The 15,358-nt window shown below is 48.2% G+C and overlaps 1 protein-coding gene across 4 annotated transcripts in view; it reads left to right on the forward strand.

Moving 5' to 3' along the window:
* PGAP6 (post-GPI attachment to proteins 6) overlaps positions 1-15,358 on the forward strand; it is a 960,879-nt gene that overhangs the window by 842,493 nt on the left and 103,028 nt on the right. For 2 of the 4 annotated variants that reach the window (XM_069210654.1, XM_069210653.1), the window contains exon 13: positions 12,441-12,568. The exons of the other annotated variants lie outside the window; for them this stretch is intronic. In XM_069210654.1, the coding sequence (XP_069066755.1) occupies positions 12,441-12,530 (90 nt within the window). In that variant the 3' untranslated portion in view covers positions 12,531-12,568. The remainder of the gene's footprint in view (positions 1-12,440; positions 12,569-15,358) is intronic. 4 annotated transcript variants of the gene reach the window in all.

Here is a 15,358-nt window from a genome sequence, read left to right on the forward strand (position 1 = left end):
GTCTACGGCACTCTAACCTGCATTGTACGACTTTCTAAGTTGTCCTCCGGCGGCGTGGGACTCCTTTGTGCAACTTCGGGTGAGCACTGTTTCACTCCTCTTCGTAGTGCCTGTTCCGGCACTTCTGCGGGTGCTGCCTGCTTCTAAGAGGGCTCCTTGTCTTGCTCCACGCCCCCTCTGTCCCCAGACGCAATTGGCGACATCCTGGTCCCTCCTGGGCCACAGGAGCACCCAAAAACCCTAACCGCACGATTTGCAGCTAGCAAGGCTTGTTGGCGGTCTTTCTTCAGGAAAACACTTCTGCACAACTCTCCCCGGCGTGGGGCATCCATCCTCCAAAGGGGAAGTTTCTAGCCCTTGTCGTTCCTGCAGAATCCTCAGCTTCTACTGTCCAGTAGCAGCTTCTTTGCACCCACAGCTGGCATTTCCTGCGCATCTGCCCATCTCCGACTTGCTTGTGACTTTTGGACTTGGTCCCCTTGTTCCACAGGTACCCTCGACTGGAAATCCATTGTTGTTGCATTGCTGGTTTCAGTCTTTCCTGCAGAATTCCCCTATCACGACTTCTAAGTCCTTTGGGGAACTTTAGTGCACTTTGCACTCACTTTTCAGGGTCTTGGGGTGGGCTATTTTTCTAACCCTCACTGTTTTCTTACAGTCCCAGCGACCCTCTACAAGGTCACATAGGTTTGGGGTCCATTCGCGGTTCACATTCCACTTTTGGAGTATATGGTTTGTGTTGCCCCTATCCCTATGTGTCCCATTGCATCCTATTGTAACTATACATTGTTTGCACTGTTTTCTAAGACTATACTGCATATTTTTGGTATTGTGTACATATATCTTGTGTATATTTGCTATCCTCATACTGAGGGTACTCACTGAGATACTTTGGCATATTGTCATAAAAATAAAGTACCTTTATTTTTAGTATATCTGTGTATTGTGTTTTCTTATGATATTGTGCAAGTGACACTAGTGGTACTGTAGGAGCTTCAATCGTCTCCTATTTCAGCCTAAGCTGCTCTGCTAAGCTACCATTATCTATCAGCCTAAGCTGCTAGACACCCTATACACTAATAAGGGATACCTGGGCCTGGTGCAAGGTGTAAGTACCCCTTGCTACTCACTACAAGCCAGTCGAGGCTCCTACAATGCACCACTAACAAAGACAGTTGCACACACAGTTAGACAATCAGGTGGTCATTCAAAATTTGGCGGTCATTACCGAAGACCGCCGTGCAAACGGCCGCTAAAACACCGCCAGCGGTGGCAGAGTGAAGACCTCCGCATTATGAGTAACCCACACAACACCGCCAAAAATAGACCGAAAAAAACCACACCGTTGGCCCAAACAACAGTGTGAAAGAGGCGGCTGCACCACTGCCACACCAAGAATATACCGCCCACCAAATAATGAGTCATAAATCAGCATCGCAGATCCCAACATGGCGGCAATCCATTGGCGGCCCAAACTGTAGCGGGAAAAAAAAGGCACCACTGCAGTAACACTGCACCAGATTGGACAATACCAGTACCCAGCACTTGAGACACATACACACACCTGCCCACAGCACTACAAAACACACTCCCACACATATACAGAACCCTTTGCAACTAGAAACTGTGAAGAGCACACTGAAAGGAGGCACTGCACCTAGATACCACAGACACCATCATACTGAGCACGCATCACACAGCACACCACTGTACACAAACACCACAGAGCACATGCACATACCACTACACAAATTTACAACTACAAACAGCACACCCAGAATCCCTGCACACCATATACCCCTACCCACAACACAACCACCATAGCACCACAAAAAAAGAAAAAAATCACAGAAGAGGAGTTCAGGGTAATGGTGGAAGAAATTGTCAAAGTGGAGCTGCAACTTTTTGGAGCAGAGGTCCAGCAGACTTCCATAGCCTGGAAGAACGACTTATGGCAGAGTATAGTCAACAGGGTGAATGCAGTGGGGAATCATCCACACACAAGGGAGGACATAAGAAAGAGGTGGAACGACCTTAGGGGGAAGGTATGGGCGATTGCTTCCCGGCATCATGTAGCTGTCATGAGGATTGGTGGAAGACCCCCACCACCTCCCCCAGAAATGTGGGAGGAGATGGTCCTGGCCGTACTACACCCGGAAGGGCTGACGGGAATAGCTAATGGACTGGACACTGGTAAGTCTGCTGTACTTACCGGCCAACATGTCCCCGTGCACAGCATGTACCCCCACCATCCTCTCACCCCCTCACACCACCCTAAGGTGCACAAACCCACCATGGACCCTATACCTACCCTTGCATGCCACAGCTTCCCACTGACACCATTCCCTCACAGCCCCAACTACCACAATACAACACTCACTACCCTTGCTACACCCAGATCACGTCTCTGCAATTGCACGTTAAACCATGTCACTCCCCATCACCAATAAGTAGTAGGAATTCACATCAGTACATGGCAATGACAGTAGCAAGACAAATATTAAATGTACTCCAAAATAGGCCCATTGCAACTTCCCACTGATGGTAACACATGCTGTGGACTGGTAACTGTCAATGCCATTACTACCCTGCAAATACAGTTAATGTTGGCATACACCCATGTGTTTCACTGCTACAATACCATCATCTGACCCAGTACCTCTCATTACATAGGTCTCCCAAGTACTGACACACAGCAGAGGAGCCCAGTGACAGAAAGCCCAGGCCTGGAAGCAGGTCCAGTAGGGGAGGACTCCCCAGAAGTCTGGATTCAGACTACAAACCTGGCCCATCACGCATGAGTGGTCAGTCCACCACCACCAGCCTCACCCTGCCCCAACTCAAAGCACCGCCCCGTGGCAGCCAGTGCACAGCAGAGCCCACCTTCCCCTAACTGTGTCCCAAGGTCACATCAGTCATCAGTGTGCCCCACAGGACATGGGCAGGATTCAACGGTGCAAACCCAAGACAATTACAGTCCTGGTGTCAGTCGAAGGGGGCACATTGCCCCAGGCGTACAGGGGGCAAGGGCCAGTGGGAGGCCAATCGTGGGCCCAGGGACTAGACAGATACATGACACGACTGGCCCGAAGACCATTTCCAGAGTCCTGTGAGCCTACCAGCAAACCCAGGACAAGATGGGCCAGATACCTTCCAGGACACCCAAAGGCTGCAGGGGGAATACAACCAGGAAGCCAGGCAGCAGTGGCAGGCACACAATGCCACCATGGCCTCCATATTAGGTGAGTTCAAGGAACTCAATAACATCCTGCGGACATTCTCCACCCAACAGCAGGCCTCATCCAGTAGTCTGTCAACACCACTGCCCTCAACATCAGTACCTGCTACTAGAATGGAGGCCCAGCAGGAGGCTCCACAGGCCACCAGCACCCTACCCCTGCAGCTGAGGATCCCCCTCTCCCCCCACAAAAGAGATCCGCCATCCAGACATCCAGACATCCTGCAGGACCTCAGGCCAAGACCAATCCCCCACCAGGAAATGATCCCCCTTCTGAACTGTCACCCTTGTTTGCCACTGTTAAACCCTGTTGGCTGTCCAATACCAAGGTCACATCTTTCCGAGGCAAATGGATAAAGAACCTGTGAACCAAACAGCTGTACCACCCACTCTGATCATCACCTAGAACCTTACCCCACTCCTCAGGACTGCGATAGTCAACACTTAATACACACCAATTATCACAAGTCATGGTGCATGTCTCTTCATTGTTTGTATTGTCAATTTTGTTACAGAACAACAAAAGAATACACATGTCTACACAACATTAATGTAAAAGTAACAGATGTAGTGGGATACTCCAGCAGGTGTGTAAGTACATCCATGTATGCAAACTGGCAACTCAGCAGGCAGATAGCAAACAGAAATGTCACCTGAAGAGGGGAAAATCAATGGAATGAGGTACAATGTTATAAGGAATGTAATCCACAGTCATACATCAATAGCAGTTGCACACAAACACAGGATGAGTGTCCCAGCAGCTATGGTACGCCATATGTGGGACAGGAAAGATGTAACACAGGTAATATCCTCTATTGTACACCTCCCTGAGTAGTCAGAAGCATGTACTTGCCACACAGCAGATGACAATGCAGCATGACATGCTTACGCAGCAGGACAAGACTGATGAGTCCCCCTAACATATCCCTGCACAGGCAGACTGAGGACTCTAAACCTTTAGTACAACTATAGGGCTGTACCGCAATGGCACCAGCATTCCAAACATGTACTTAGCAGCTGTGCGTTTACTCTACCTCTCATGGTAAGTCACTGTGATGGGTCGACTGTGACGGGGTCAATCCCGCAGTACCCCTGGGGCACCGTTGTCTCCGGCTTCTCCGACCCTGCCACCGACAAGCACACAAATCCCCCGCCCTCCAAATAATGATGCACAAATCACTGCGGCGGATAGTGGATGTCGAACGACCATTGGCGGTACGGACCGCCACGGCCAGCAAGTGGACCCAACAGCAAGAAATGTACATATTAGCAAGTTTGAAACCCACACACCTGACACACATCCACAGCATTAGAAAAAACACATTTACACACCCCACAATCCTTTGCATTGCCAATAGGACAAGTGAGACTGACAACACAACACACATACTCTGAACTAATCATCACACAAGTCACACACTCAACCACACAACAGCGCCCTCACCAATATCCACACCACCCACAACACACACCATGGCACCCCCTAAGCACCCACGCTTCACAGATACGAAGCTAAGAACAATGGTGGATGAAATACTGAAGGTTGAGCCACAAATCTTCAGGGCACAGGGCCAGCACACACCCATCGCCAGGAAGATGGAGTTATGGCATACGATTGAAAACAAGGTCAAAGCAGTGGGAAACCATCCACGCACTAGGGATGACATTTGCAAGAGATGGAACGATCTGCGCGGGAAGGTGAGGTCCATGGCATCGAGGCACAACACTGCAGTCGAGAAGACTGGGTGAGGACCCGCACCTACACCCCCCCGAATACACCGACTGGGAGGAAAAGGTACTGGCCATCCTAAACCCTGAGGGCTTCACTGGAGGAACGGACTCGGGTAAGTCATCTACAGTTACTCCATATCCATCCCACCTGTAATGCATGCACCAACCCACCCCTCCAACTACCACCAGGACCACTACCCCACCCAGGCCACAATCACTACATCCAGTCACCCTGCATGCCCGCCAACCACCAACAGGCCGACATCCCTCCCCCTGTGCACAGCCACCTACCCCTGCAAGGAATCACAATGGCACTACACCACCCACAATGCTCCTCCCCATCCCATGCAAAATGCAATGGCAACCCCACAATAGGTCCCGCATGGCCCAACAGGGGAATAAACTGCACAAAATAGGGCAGAGCCGTGCATCCTTATTCGAATTAGTACATGTAACATACATGTCGATTTCCCCCCCACAGGCACCACTACCCATGCCACCCTGTCAGAAAGGCCAAGGAGTGCCAGCGTCCCACATGGAGACAGAGGCCACACTCAGGACACTGGCGAGCGAAGTGTGGACAGTGAGGAATACCCTGGCCCGTCATACAGTCCTGGACTGTCACCCTCCAGCAGCTCCACCCAGGACACCACTGACACCCCTACCACCCAGCCACCAACAACAGCTCTGGTCAAACGACCCCACACCAGTGTCTCCAGGCCACAGACTGGCAGACCATGAGTACAGAGGCAAGAGTCTCCACCTACTAACAAGCAGGATGACGATGACCCAGTGCAAGTGGTACTACCAGACCTGTGCAGGGGGCTAGGCCCAGTGGGAGGGTATCCGTGGCCCAAGGGGGGAGGCCAAAGGATGGATGCTGCAGCCCAGGAGGTGATCTTTGGAGTCCTGGGAGCACACCACCATACACAAGACAGGATGGGGCAGATCCTGGCCACCCTGCAACAGAGACAAAGGCTACAGAAAGCCCAACATCAAGATACCATCGAGCAGTGGAATCAACTGAACGCCACCATGGCCACTATTGCAGGTGTGATGCAGCACCACGACTTAACCCATCCTGAGACCCCCACAAACCTGGAAGCCCCTATCACTGCCCAGGACACAGACCAGCCCTCAAGATCAGAAGCAGCAACTGGGGTGGTGGCACTAGCAGAGGACACACAGGAGACCAGCATCCCTACCCCTGCAGGCCACCACCAGACACTCAAACAGTCCCTCAGACCCAGATATGGCACGGGAACACCTGCCAAGACCAAGGCCCCCACTAAGAAGTGACTCAGACATGAACTGTCTCCCAAGTGTGCCACTGTGCTACCATCCTCACCGGCCAAAGCCAACTCAACAACTTGCAACGGACAGATGGACCTATACCCACTGCCACCAATCGCTGAGCCCATGTACCTAGTATGGACATCCATCATTGGCCCACTCCCTATCTCTGTAAAGCACACCAATGCATTTATGACACCTAATAAAACACATCTACACCAATTCGTATGTCCCCTGTCATGATGTTGAATTAATTGTAAGCTTGAATGTATTTGCCAGTCAATTCCAGAATCAGACCTTTGTTGCAGGAATGATACCCCACGCACAACATTGTCCGGAGTAAACATAAATGTACACCATGTTTGTTTCCATGGCACATGCCACCTTATTCTTCAGGTAACAGTGTCGATGACTACCGACCCCACATCCCCATAATTAATAAGTCAGACAGACATGCGATGCAGACAACCTCATCAGTGAACAGTACCTCATAGTCACTGGACGTATAGTTGGAACTTCTGGTTTTTGGACTGGACATCTTCACCCTCGGCATCCTCACCATCACTCTCATCCCCTCTCAGAGGAAGCAGGTCTGGATATCCAGCACCCTCCTCCTCTAATACGGGGATAGCTTTCCAGACAGGCAAGTTGTGCAGCATGCAGCAGGCCACCACTATTCCAGACACCTTTTCAGGGCCATAGCACAGGGATCCCCCAGAGAGATGGAGGCAACGACATCTAGCCTTCGGGAGACCTATAGTGTGCTCTATCACCCTCCTAGTACGTTCATGGGTCTCATTGTAATTCCTCTCAGCATCTGTCCTGGGATTCCTCACAGGTGTCAGGACCCATTGCATGTTGGGGTAGCCAGAATCACCTGCAAAAGTGTTTGAAACAGGACTGTAACAAACTGCCATTACTTGCAGACAGCCTGGCTGTCAGCTATGTTCTGATCCAGTGTCATACACACTCACCTATGAGCCATCCTCTGTCCCCTTATAGTTGATCCATAATGTGTGGTACACTGCTGTTTCTCAGGACAAATGAATCATGGACTGATCCTGGAAACATGGCATTCACATGTGAAATGTACTGGTCTGCAGTACACACTAATTGTATGTTCATTGAGTGGAAGTTCTTCCTGTTTCTGTACACCTGTTCATTTACTCTTGGGGGGATCAGAGCTATGTGGGTGCCATCAATGGCACCTATCACATGGGGAATGTTAGCAAAGGCATAAAAGTCTGACTTGATGACAGGGAGTTCAGCCCTTTGGGGAAACTTTACATATGTCTGCAGGTGTAGCACAAATGCATCCAGGAATTTGGACAGGATGAGGCTAAACATTGGCTGTGAGAACCCTGCAATTATGCCCACTGTCACCCGAAATGAGCCCCTAGCCAAGAAATGGAGTACAGAGAGCACTTGCACTTCAGTAGGGATGGCATGCTGATTCCAATTAGCCAGTCTCAGTACAGGATCCAGTAATGCACATATCTCATGGATTGTTGTACGATTGAGTCTGTAGATGACAATAATGTGACGTTCCACCATGGTATCCAGATCAACAAGAGGTATGTACACAGATGGGGCCCTCCCTCGCCATATGGGTCTGTATCTAGGGGGAGGAGAGAACGGAGAGAACACATATGAGGGGGACACATACACATGCAAAACATGTGTATGAATAACTGCTGTACAATATGTAGGTTACACACACAAACAATGTATGATGTACAACTGTAAGGACATGTATGCAGTGATACGTCTGGACTGATGTGGGGAACAAACACTCATGTGAGCATGCAACTAAGGGCTGGGGTTCATAGGGCCTGAATGGGGCCCCTGACCAGGAAATATTTACGTTGTGCTAGCAAAATGGCAGCCTCCTGCCATCCAGATATTTAGGAGTGGAAGTGACCTCATTCTGCTGGCGGTTGTTGTCATGGCGTAAGGTGGTATCCACCGGTGTGCACCCATTCATTGGTTAACATGGTTATCAATGGGGAACCTGGGCCTATCATGATCGCCGCCGGCGGTGATGGTGCACACTGTCGTTGTCACCCCAATTTCACTTGACTCTCAGATCCCGTGCATGGAAGTACTCAACTCAGTGTGCTGCTGTGTCCTGACTCTGGTTACTCGCATGGCACGAGTCACAGGGGAAAGGGCCCCGGCCTTCACCACGGAGGAGCTGGAGAAGCTGGTGGACGGGGTCCTACCCCTGTATGCCAAGTAATATTGGCGACCAGAGGTGCAGGTGAGTAGGCGGATGATGCGCATGGATGTGTGTGATGGTGGTGGATGCCTGTATGCATGTGTGGTCGGTTTGTACCTGCACAGGCATAGATTGTGTGGCAAGTACCGTGAGTGAGGTGGTGAAATGATCTTGTGAAATGTCCGTCCCATAGGGGACGTATAGTCAGCTGTATCACATAGCCATATCCTGAACTCTGTTTTTCTTTTCTTTGTGTCCCATACAGGTCAGCGCCCATCAGAAGAGGGCCTTCTGGCAGGCCATCGCCAGGGAGGTGCGGACCTTGGGGGTCTATAACCAGCAGAGCACCGACTGCAGGTAGCGGAGGGAGGACCTGCAGCACTAGGCCAGGAAGACCTGCGAGGCCCAGCTAGGGAAGTCCTCCCAACGATGAAGGGGTGCTCGCCAGACTCTGATCCCCCTAATTTGCCGCATTCTGGCAGTGGCATATCCAGAATTGGATGGGCGCTTAAAGGCTGCACAGCAGCCACAAGGAGGTGAGTACCTACACCATTTCATGCCTCTTTCATGGATGTCTGAGGGTGCTGTAGTATGTATGCTGTCTAGTGTCTGAAACTCTGACAGGTGTTGGCCAGCAGTCCTGCCCCCATGGGCACAGAGATGATTAGGTGCAGGTCTGACAGTTCATCAGGTCCTTGTGTCATGTGGGGGAAGAGTTGTATGCTAGGGTTGTGGCCACTAGTCAGGGGCATAGGCATGACTATAGTTGTAGGTGCTACGTGTAGATGTGTAAGCTGGGTCGGAGTGTGTGTGCACCAAGTTTGTACATCCATTCAGGTATTTACAGATATCTCTCATGTTTTGTCTCCCCACTCCTGTACTCTTGTGTTGTCTGTGTACATCAGCATCATCTGACGAGGGAGTAGTGGCACCGGCGAATGGGGATGCAGCGGCCCACGGTTCCAGGGAGGCAGAGTCTACTGACGCCAAGGGGGCCAGTGGGTTGGAGGGCGAGGGGAGTACCACGGGGGAGGCTTCTACCACTGGAGGTAGTGACTCTGATACCTCCTCCGATGGGAGCTCCCTGGGGGTGGTGGACCCTAGTAGGCCCACCCATTCTGTGTCATCTTCCGCCACCCCCATACCATCAGCGCCCTCCCAGTTGCTCCCCACCCAGTTGCCTGTGCCCGCTCACCCAGAAGGGTGGGCATCTCCTTCGCCCCAGGCAACTCTGCTGCCCTCACAGAGGAGACTATTGACCTCCTGAGGTCCATCTCTGTAGGGCAGACAACCATTGTGAATGCCATCCAGGGGCTAGCATCCAAGACGCAGCAATGCAATGCATACCTGGAAGGCATTCACAGTGCCATGTCTGGCCTACAGAGATCTTTTCAGGCCTCCTCCTTAATGGCAGCCAGTGTCCCTCATCTTTCCGTCCCCCCTCCAACCACCTCTAGCCCTTCCAGCACCCCACTCCCTTCACCTATCCCAAGCACACGTTCAGACAGCCTTGCACACACCTCAACACACAAGAAGCACACAGAGAAACACAAGCACCACATTTCCCACCACAGGCATACACACAACCAACATACAAAGGCACACACAACAGCATCCACTACCCCCAGTGTGTCCACCTCTCCCGCCTCCCTGTCTGTCACCTCAGCATGCACACCCACAAGCACTACATTCTCATTCACTGTTGCTGGCCCCATTCTTGCAGTCACCACAACATCAGACGTCCAGTCATGCATCCCAGACACCACACCTGCACTGCCCACAACGACATTGACTGACACATGCAGCACACTCACCAGACCTGCAGACACCCAGACAACATCCATGTACACTGGTAACCTGTCTTGTCCTACTGTGTCCACCCCCCTCCCAAAACACTCAAACGTTCCCAGACACCCACCCAGCACACATCCACCACACCTCAACATACTGCACAGGCACCTGCATCCACGTCCAGCACACCTACACCAGTTACTAGCAATCCCTCTACCTCCACTCCCACACCTTGCTCCATGTCCACCCCAACTGCCCCTAAAAATCTTTTCCTGTCCTGTGTTGACCTTTTCGAACCCACTGGCCCACCCCGTCACTTCCCTAAACATGCCCATCTCCTTGCCCTGTCCTCTCCTTCCTCATCCAAGTCTGCCCCGGTCTGCCCTTCCCATTCCTGTGCCCCTTCCCCAGAGAAGAAGAAGCCTTCTGCTGTCCCAGGTCCCTCTTCCACCCCCTGGTCCAAGCCCACTCCCCCACCTTCCAAGAGCAAACTCAAGCCCCCTCCACCACCCAAACGTAAGCCCAAGCCCCCCACTCCCAGATGTAAGTCCCCACCCCGCCACCCCCTGCCCCTATTCCCTGAGGTGCCTGGCTGCCCCATTGATGTCCCCTTATGGTGGAGTACCATGTGCACAAGAGGGAGTCAAGTTCGGGCCATTTGGGCCCTTCAGCCCGTTACAGTTGGACTTGCCAATGGCCTTCTTTGGACATTGCATTTTTAGTTTATTTATTAAAGTTTGTAAATCCCAGTGTTGCTGTTGGCACACTCTGGAGACGTGGTTCATCGTTTCATTGTGGATGGGTGGTGTGCACATGTGGGCCGTTTGTATTGGCCTTGTGTCAGGTAAGTACCTCTTGTTCTGGTGTGTATGGCTTGTGATGGTGTGAGGGGTTGAGGGTGCGTTGCAGGGTGGGTGGGGTGGTTGGGTGTGTAACTGTGCCCTTTCTTCCCTTGTTTAGTAGGTTGCGGTACTTACCGTCGTCGTGTTCGTCGGCGGTCACGGTCGTAGAGGTATATGGCAAGGAGCATCACTAACATAATTTCCAATTCTCTCGTCATGTCTGCTTCGGCGTGTTGTGTGTGCCTACGATGAGTGTTTCCTTTTTTTGGTTAATTTCCGCCCTGGAACTGACGGCGGTCCAGTGCTTTATTATTTGTTAGGCGGATGGGGCTTTCCGTCAGCCTGTGGGCGGCCTCTTCCATCATTGTCGGCCATCCTATGCTGGCGGTGTGTGGTTTTCACCCTGGCTGTTTCTCATGTGCTTCATTATTTGGCGGTCCAGACCGCCAGCCTGTTGGCAGTAGTTACTACCACCGCCGGCGGTGTGGTCTTTCCCGCCGTGTTCATAATGAGGGCCTAAATATGGAAATATTTTGAAAGCAATTAGAGTAGTTGTTCTTTCAAAAAAGAGAAATCATGTTCTAGAAATTCATCTTCTTAAAAAACTGTTTCCAACAATGAAGACAGCAGCAGAACCAATATTCATTTTCATCCTAGAAGGTAAACATATTGCGTGCCTGATGCCAGAATTGGAGCAGTGTGCCTCTTCAACAAAGCATTGCCGGAACTGGAGAAAAACTAAATTTAGCAACTGAAAACAGTAGATAGAATGGAACACCAGGATGTGACTATATTCTAAATGAAAAGTTCCACGCAAAACTGGATTCGTTAGAAAAGTCTGTTTCACGAACTGGAGGATTGGAGAAATATTTCTCTATACAAAAACTAGGATGATTTTGTGCCAAATTGTAAATATTGAGGAATATATGGTTAATGGTGCTATGGGTAAAGTTGTTGATTTTATTAATTTCCTAATAGGAATGAGGTGGAACACCTTGTGATTAAATTTGATCAGATTGACAATGCAAAGCAGATTGGACAGTCTATTGCTCATTTTTTGCTTTTAAAAGATTTATATGTTTGATAGAAACAGTTTTTCTAGCATAAGCTGTTACTATTCATAAATCCCAAAGTTTAAGTTTAGATGCAAAATTTACTAGTATTGGCAGTACCATGTTTAAGGAAGGTATGTCATATGTAGCTTTGTCTCAAGTTAGGACATTGTCTGGTTTGTATCTAGTTGCATTTGATGAGAGCAGAGTAAGCACAGACTCAAGTTGTGTTACAGAATACAACTGATTAAGAAGTGTTTATGTACCTCATTTAGGACAGTATCCAGTGTATGAGAAATGCTCCATCTGTCCGAAGCAGAAAGTTTCAAAGCATTGCAGTGATGGTGTTGTACAGAAGGAAATGAAACAGAAAAAGGAAGTTGAAACAACAGCAAACAAAAATGTATTAATGATGAAGAGATTGCAGATTATCAATTGTGAAACTCCTCTGGTGTGAACTGCTCTGTTAATGTTGTGGTAAACATTTGGATTATTACTTCATGTTTTAAATGCATTTCAAGGGAAACAGCAGAAGGTATAGTGTTCTGCACTGTGTAGTTTGTTGAACTGTCTGCGTACTGAGAGAACGAAAGCACATTCTGCATCAGTACTTCGAGACACTGTAGATCTATGTAGTGTATCTGTACAGTTTACTGAAAATACTCAAGAGGATGCTTAGGGGTTTTTAATGGTGACACTTGATGCCTTCGAAGAAGAAGAAAAGATACCTGTAAATGACTTGTTTGGACTTAGTTACTCGTGACACCATGAATGTGAAGATTGCTCATACACATCAACTACACAAATAGAATCAGAACATTTTATTTAATAAACATTACCAGATTTCGAGAGTTTAAGTTTTACACATTAATAAAAAAGCTACTCAAAACAAGGTATGTCCAAATTGTTGAACAGATGTTCTGTCAACTTTACATGTAGCAAGACGTGGCAAGTGTGTTATTTTAGTACTACAATGATGTAGATCAGATGGTAGTAAATTATATACTGAGATTACTAACTTTAAAGCAGGACAAATATCTATCGTTGGTAAAATGTACACTACTGACGCTACCATTTTTCATAAAGGAGTTAGTATAAGATCTGGCCGTTACGCTATTTAAAAAGTAGAAGTGGGTTGACAGAATATAAAGATTAGAACCTTACATTTAGACAAATATGAATTCAGTAGTGTGTCTTGGAAGTTAACAACTTCATATCTTTTGCTTTTGGAATCAAGATTCTAAAGAAGCTCACAGTTTTAAAATTGGAATAGTCTTGTTATTGTTACAATATATGACATCATGTGGCCTACCCAGCGTCATGTCTTTATAAGGTTTTTCCTTTAATAGTGAGCTTTATATATCTGGTAGTACTTATAATGATGTTCTCATTTCCAGCATATGTTTCTTTAGATTAGTAGAGCAAGTGTAAGTAAAATGATTGTTTAAGAAATTGTAGTGAGCACAGTGTGCAGTGTTGCTTATTTGTATTGATATACTGTTTTTTATATAGTCTATATGATTGTTTTTCCCAAATGTTCAAGGATGATTAATTATACAGCACATCATTTATCTCGTACAAGTATAAAAGCTGAGAACAGTAAAAAGGGAAAATGAAATGTTGATTTTTATAATAACATAGTTACAGCATAAGGAATGTGTACTGCTTTATTGCTTGATAGATTTATGCATTGTCAAATGTTGAAGTTTAATTTATAATTTTATAAATGGAAATATTAATTCATTTTTTTAAAAGTTTTTTTATACAGATGGAGGGCACCATGTATTGGAGTAATGTAGTTTACAAATTAGTTATTTCAGTGTTGTTCCACTAGATTACATTATCAGGGTGTTCCAGACTGCAATTAAAAACATATACCCACTTACACAGCCATACATCCACTTATAATCCCATACAACCACTAATACACCCACTCAAACACATGTGCAGATATTCACGTCTCACAAGCCTACACCGTCATTTAAAGACCCACTTGTAAACCCATAAAGACACTCAAGCAGCTGGTCACACACTGACACTCACACAAGCACTAATACATTAATACAGGACCTCACACAGTAATGTACACCCTTATTGAGCCACTGACCTGACACACCCACAGCCATCCAGCCATTCTCACACCCACTCACATATCTACACAGCCACTGACACACAACTAACACAGCTACTTACACACCCACACAGATCTTTACATCCCCACTAACACAGCCACTTACACACCCACTCAGACACCCATTCAAACAGTACCGACCCATTCACACACTGACACACACAGTCACAAAACCATTACTTACACACAGCCTCTCACACACTCATCCACACATTCACATATCCACTTAGACACCCATTCATATACTTGTGTATCTAATCACACACCCACAAAACCACTAACACATCCAGTGCTACACCTACACAGCCACTTACCCACCCAGGTACACACCCATTGACACTCACTCACACACCCACAAAACCAGTACAACACACACTAACATAATCACACGGGCACTTACACAGCCACTCAGACTCCTATTTACAGAGTCTAACACCTACTCAGACACCCATTAGCACACTAACACATATACCCAGACATCCATTAACACTCTCAGATACCCGCTCATGCACCCATTCATATATTGACACATCCACTGACACACCCAGAAAACCATTACTGCACAGTTTAACATGCCTACAGAGCCTCTCACACAACCACTCACACATTGATCCATACACTGACACACCAACTAACACACCTATTCCTACACTAGCACACCCACTCACACTCCCATTCATAGAGACACATCCAGTCACACACTCATTCACATATTTACACAACCACTTATACAGTATGAAACCACTTTCACCCCTTCCGACACTCACTTACACACCCAGTATCACGCACACGTACTCACTCACACTATTACTAGGCCCACTCAGTCAACCACTCTCACAACCATATAACCTCTAACACACCCAGTCACAGTGGCATATATGTAGAGCCAGAAACGCACAGAACATTTGTGGTTTTGCATAGCCTGTATAAATGCAGGCATAGACTGTTCACCAACAGTAATAATCTGATTGCACACTGTGCAAAATGATCCATCATTCAGCATCTCTGATATTACTGCAGGTAGACTTGCTGTAGCAGAAGCCGGCACTGCCTCTCCAGGAG

Source organism: Pleurodeles waltl, chromosome 10 (assembly GCF_031143425.1).
Source record: "Pleurodeles waltl isolate 20211129_DDA chromosome 10, aPleWal1.hap1.20221129, whole genome shotgun sequence".
Taxonomy (NCBI): domain Eukaryota; kingdom Metazoa; phylum Chordata; class Amphibia; order Caudata; family Salamandridae; genus Pleurodeles; species Pleurodeles waltl.